Source organism: Sabethes cyaneus, chromosome 3 (assembly GCF_943734655.1).
Source record: "Sabethes cyaneus chromosome 3, idSabCyanKW18_F2, whole genome shotgun sequence".
NCBI classification, from domain to species: Eukaryota; Metazoa; Arthropoda; class Insecta; order Diptera; family Culicidae; genus Sabethes; species Sabethes cyaneus.
Window position 1 is genome coordinate 89,241,823 of NC_071355.1, and position 5,965 is coordinate 89,247,787.

General features: G+C 47.4%; 1 protein-coding gene across 1 annotated transcript; it reads right to left on the reverse strand.

Annotated features, from left to right (window-relative positions):
- Positions 1-209: 209 nt before the first annotated feature.
- On the reverse strand, positions 210-5,475 carry LOC128739858 (uncharacterized). The gene is made up of 2 exons (XM_053835358.1): positions 2,346-5,475; positions 210-640 (listed from the first exon to the last, which is right to left on the reverse strand). Exons 1-2 carry the CDS (start codon positions 5,473-5,475, stop codon positions 210-212), a joined length of 3,561 nt encoding a protein of 1,186 aa, XP_053691333.1.
- Between the last annotated feature and the right edge of the window lie 490 nt (positions 5,476-5,965).

A 5,965-nucleotide genomic window follows, 5' to 3' on the forward strand; every position in this document is an offset into this window, starting at 1 on the left:
TCTATTTTAATGCTAGGTGGGAATACACAGGGTTGCCAATTAGTATGTAATCTACATTTGAACCGGTTCATCTGGTATGCAAACTAACATAACCGGCCACCTTGAAAATACATTTTTCAACTACGCTGTCTATAAGTTTCAATTTAACTAAAATATAAATTCACTTCCTAATGTGCTCCTATTTTGCTGGATGCGCGGCAGTTCGGTAATTATTCTGGATCATTGCTCGTTACGGGATGTTCGGTGACACACGGAAGCGGGCAGATTCGCGATACAGATCGCTTCAATATTCCGGCTGACGTTCGTAGTGTAGCAACTCGGGTGATGTTGTCAGGACCAGGATGGATTGCTAGAACTCTGGCCAATGGCCATCGTGCTGGTGGAAGCGAGTCGTCTTTGAGAATTACCACCGAGCCGACGTCGAGAGTGTAACGATCGGGATTAATGCTGTACTGGGTTTGAAGCTGCTTGAGATACTCATTTCTCCATCTGTACCAGAATCGTTGTGAATGAGCTTGAACTCGTTGATACTGGCTAAGCCGGTTCATAGGCACGTTTCTAATATCTGGCTCGGGAAGCGGAATCATGTTTTTGACCAGAAAGTGCGCCGGAGTCAGCGCAGACAAGTCGTTGGGGTCTTCTGAAAGTGGCGTGAGCGGGCGGGAATTCATACAACCTTCAACAGTAGTTAATACGGTAGTAAGTTCTTCGTAGGATAGTGTTGCGGTTCCGAGCTGGCGAATAAGATGCTTTTTGGCTACCTTCACAGCGGACTCCCAAAGGCCACCGAAATTCGGGGAGCGGGGGGGGAATGAGATGCCATTGGATGTGATCTTCAGCTAGATGTTTCGATATGCGTTCTTGCTCCGGTCCTGGTTGAAGCATGATGTACAGTTGATGAAGGGTATTTTTTGCTCCGATGAAATTAGTGCCATTATCGGAATATATGTGCGACGGTTTATTTCTCCTCCAAATGAAACGGTCGAGGGCCATGAGAAAGGTGTTTGTTGATAGATCGCCCACCAACTCAAGGTGAACGGCCTTTGTTGCAAGACAAACGAATACTGCGACGTAGCATTTCCTTGCTGCTGCTCTGCGATGGGTAGGTTTCAAATACAGGGGTCCGCAGTAATCTACACCAGTGTGACAGAATGCTTCACTAGCGGTAACTCGGCCAACTGGTAGCTGTCCGATGGGTTGTTGTATGGGACGGGGATTTGCTCTGCTGCATCTGAAACAATTTCGTATGACATTGTGCACTGCTCTCCTTCCATTCAAAGGCCAAAATTCATCCCTAACGACAGCCAAAGTCATACTGTTGCCGCCGTGTAACACTTTGCGATGATGAAAGTTGATTAGCAGCTTTGCATACGGGTGGAATCCGGGAATAACTATTTGATATTTCACACTATATGGTTCGTCGGACAGGCACAACCGACCACCGACGCGAATTATACCTTGTGCATCCAGAAACGGGCTGAGAAGACGAATGTGAGATCGTGTTGCTACTCTGCTACCTCTGCGCAAATTTTTGATTTCTTCGGGAAATGATTCGGCCTGAACCAATTTTACCAAAATAAATTTTGCAGTTTCCAACTCTTCCACAGTGAGAACTGGTTCGCGAACTCGGTAGGTTTGATTTTGTTCACGTGCATTTCGGGCAAATCGTAGACAGAAACCGACGACGTTGAGAAGGCGCTGGTACGACGAGAATCGTAGAAATAATGGGTTGGGAGTATTTGCTTGCGCAATTGACACTGCTACAGGTCTTATTTCCATTTCTTCTACTGGGTTCGGGTCCAAAACAGGTTGCTGCACAGGCCATTTCGATTTGGGTAAGGATAACCAGCTAGGTCTATGCTTCCATTTATTGCTAAGGACTAACTCGTCAGCAGGAAAACCGCGAGAAACCATGTCTGCGGGGTTGTCGGCGCCAGCTACGTGCGCCCAGGTTGAACCGTGGGTTGTTGACTGGATGGTTGAAACTCTTTTTGCGATGAACGTTTTCCAAGTTCGAGGAGGCGCTTTCAACCACTGCAGGACTACCGTTGAATCGGTCCAGAAGTAAACTGCGCTAAAATTCACTTCCAGCGCAGCGATGATTTTTTCATATAAACAGGAACCAAGCAGCGCCGCGCATAGTTCCAGGCGGGGAATTGTAATTCGCTTAAGGGGAGCTACCTTTGATTTCGATGCCAATAAACTGATTTTAACTTCGCCGTCGATAGATTCGGAGCGAACATATATGCAGGCGCCATAAGCCGCTTCTGACGCATCTGCAAAACAATGTAGCTCAACGGAAGAAAACTGGGGCAGGAAGGCAAAACGATCGATCCGAAAACTACGAAGATCCGGGAGATTTTGGCAGAACGTCGACCACTTCGTTTGGAATTCCGGCGTTACTTCCTCGTCCCATTTCAAAGATAAGAGCCATAAATGTTGCAATAGGATTTTTGCCTGGACGATTACGGGAGCGATCAGGCCTAACGGGTCGAAAAGCTGGGCGATAGTTGAAAGTACGCTGCGCTTAGTTGCTGGGCCACTATGCAGATTTACAGCAACGTCGAAGCTGAACAAGTCGCTTGCCGGTTCCCAACTGATTCCCAGCGTCTTGATTGTTTCCTCCGAATCAAATTTGTGGGATGTTTTTGTTCCCAGCAATTCTTGTGGGAGGTCAGCTAGTGCTTTAGGGTCATTCGAGTTCCATTTATGAAGACAGAAGCCACCTTTCTGCAATAGCTCGTTGAGTTCGTTGCGTAGCTGGATCGCCTGCTCTACTGAATGTTCCCCACCAATGAAATCATCGACGTACATACATTTTTTGACTGATGGGCCAGCCTTGGGAAACAGGTTACCTTCATCATTCACCAGTTGGTGCAGGGTTCGGGTTGCCAAGAACGAGGAGGGGGCGAGACCATAGGTTACCGTCGAAAGTTCATATGTGCCAATGGGTTGCGTACTGTTGAATCGCCAAAAGATCGGCTGCAGCCGACGGTCTACTGGGTGTATCAAAACTTGGCGGTACATTTTTTCGATGTCCGCTACAAGCGCGATCGGGAATTTGCGAAATCGTAGAATGTTGCTTAGTAGCTCATCCTGCACTACCGGGCCAACAAGCAGGGCGTCGTTAAGCGAATGTCCGGATTTAGATCTCGCGGAACCATCAAACACCACTCGCACTTTAGTGGTGGTACTGGAAGTTTTGATTACAGGGTGATGCGGGAGATAGAAAGCTTCGGGACCGTCCAAATGGTCCTCGGGAATGGCACGCATATGCTCCAGGGAAATATATTCGGCCATGAAATCACAATATTGTTGCTTAAGGTCAGCGTCCTTTTCTAATCTCTGCTCCAGCCACTTGAAACGTCGTAATGCGTTGAACTTCGAACCTCCAATCAGCTGTTCGAATTTAGACTGTTTCGGTAATCGAACGATGTATCTTCCGGTAGCATCTCGGGTTGTCGTGGCAGAAAAAAGGTCTTCGCACTCTTGCTCGGTGATCGAATAATTTGTTTTACTGACTTCTTCTACAGCCCAAAAACGCTCGAGCAGTTTGTCGACTGATGTAACTGTCGCCACATGACAAGTTACTGGTGCTTGCTGGGCTTCTTCAGCGGGTATTGTGGTCTTGCCTGTTACTATCCAACCAAACACAGACTCAACTAACAGGGATTTGTTAGAAGCCAATCGTAGCCGACCTTCCAACAGTTGCGTGTAGAAATCACCGGCACCAATAATCAGATCGATCCTACGACTAACGTTGAACTCGGGATCGGCGAGTTTTATTCCATCGGGAATTTTCCATTGTGAAACAGTGTACGATCTGGGTGGTGTGTCACTGGTCACTTTTCGTAGGACCAAGAAATCAAGAGTGTCCTTGAACCCGGTAACTCGGGAACGGATTTCAGCGCGGATTTGATATTTCGAATTGGTTGTTATACCATCCACGCCTGCAATGGGTACGTTAACAATTTTTCGAGGAAGATGCAATTGCTGGCATAAATGCTCACTGATCGCGTTAGGCTGCGATCCAGTATCCAACAGGGCTCGGGCTACATGCTCCTGACCGTAGGCATCAACTATTAAAAGAACAACGGTCGACAGGATAACGTTTCCGCTAGTTTCCTTTGCAGCAGCATTTAACTGAACTGGATCGGGTGAGAACGGGGTAGCAACTGCGGTAGCAATCTGAAAGGCGCCAGGCGGTGCACGATCAGCAACGGGGTCGTTTTCTGCAGACCGGAAAGGACCGGGATGAATCATGGAATGATGTCGTTTATGGCAGTGCCTGCAACGGTATTTGGACCGACAGGTCCGGGCAAAATGGTCACTTCGAAAGCAGTTGCTGCACAGTTTTTTATCGGTAAGCACTTTGAGACGGCCTTTTACGTCTAATCCGTTGAAAACAGGACATTCAACCATGGGATGTTTGTCTCTTTCACAAGCGGGACAGGGCGGGAACATCTTCGGAGCAGCTTCGGTCATGGCATTGGTGTTCACGCGGAACTGGAAGGGTTTCTTATTTCCTGAATGCTGGCCACCGGACTTGGGGTTGCCGTGTTGGGGACGGTTGATGAGAATGTTCTCTAGTACACGGGTTCTCTTTAGCAAAAATTCAATCAGCTTAGTGTACGTGGGTTGTTCCTCCGATGACACTGATTCCTCCCATGCCTGCAATGAGGCGTCATCCAGCTTATCTTCCAAAAGCTCTATCAGTATAGAACTGAAATGTTCAACGGATTCGCCTAATTGCTGCAGCACCTTTACATGACGTTGAAAGTCGTCCACGATTTTATGCAGAGCATCGACGTTACTGTTCGGGATCTTCGGGTATTTCAAAAGCGCTCGAATGTGCTTCTTGCGTAGTATTGCCTTATTGGAATAGCGCTTGACAAGGGTATCCCATGCCACCGAATAATTTGCTGCAGTAATAGTAATAGACTGGATCAGATTGGCAGCCTCTCCCTTCAAGGCCGCACGGAGATAATGGAACTTCTGCACACAAGAAATTTCTGTTGAGGCATGAATCATCGAAACGAACGTATCGTGGAACGTCAGCCAATTGTTGAAATCTCCATCAAATTCTGGCAGCGTTATCGTTGGCAATTTCACATTTGCTAGACCGGACGGGATGAGCTGGGGTTCTGAAGCTGACGTTTGCGCAACAGGAACGGGGACTGGCGGGGGCATCTTTGAGATCAGGCTGGCTTTGATGCGAAAATACTGCTCTTCTATTTTTGCTCGACATTCCATGTTCGCAATTAAAAACTGCTCGCTATCATCTAGCTGTTCGTATTCCGACTGGATCATCTCGAACGCTTCATTTAGCTTTTCTAAGCGTTCGAGTCGTAGAGGCACTTCATATTGATGCTCATCTGGAGCGTAATTCACTAGAAATTCATCCATGCGCTTCAACGCTTCTACCACATTTTTCCGCTTCAACTCCTTAGCTTTCATTTTCTTCTCGGCAGGCATTTTAACAGTCGACATCAAAACGGGAACGGTTTCGAGCACGTTTCTGGAACCAAAAGAGACCCAGGAAGTACCGCAAAACGGATTTTATTTTACTTTGGAAAGGTACTCACCTGGTACCTCTTCCAAAGAGGCCTTGTATTTTTATAAAAAAAATTACAAAAAATGTTGAGCTGCTATTCGGGCGACTAAATCTTCCGCTGCGGGTCCAACTGGTACGCAATAGCAGGAAAACTCGTTAAACCAAGCGCCAAGAACGATGTCCAGCACGCGGTTTACGAAACTTGAGGTTATGTTTCCTCTCTTTCACTCAGGCAGCGAGACGGGCTTCAACTAGAGGTTACGTTCCTCTCCTCTTTTGCACGTGCGACGAGTAACCTAACTTTCTCACGAGGTACCTTGTTACCCTCGTGCTGGAACGGATTGGGGAAATATCACTGTGATCCGGGTTGAGGTTAGGTTCCCTCTTTGTTCTCCACATGCAGCGGGTAAA

Coding starts and splice junctions, on each gene's coding strand:
- LOC128739858 (XM_053835358.1), bottom strand. CDS start 5,475: ATGCCTGCCGAGAAGAAAATGAAAGCTAAGGAGTTGAAGCGGAAAAAT. Junction 641..2,345: donor CCAAAATCTCCCGGATCTTC/GTAGTTTTCGGA, acceptor CGCCACTTTCAG/AAGACCCCAACGACTTGTCT.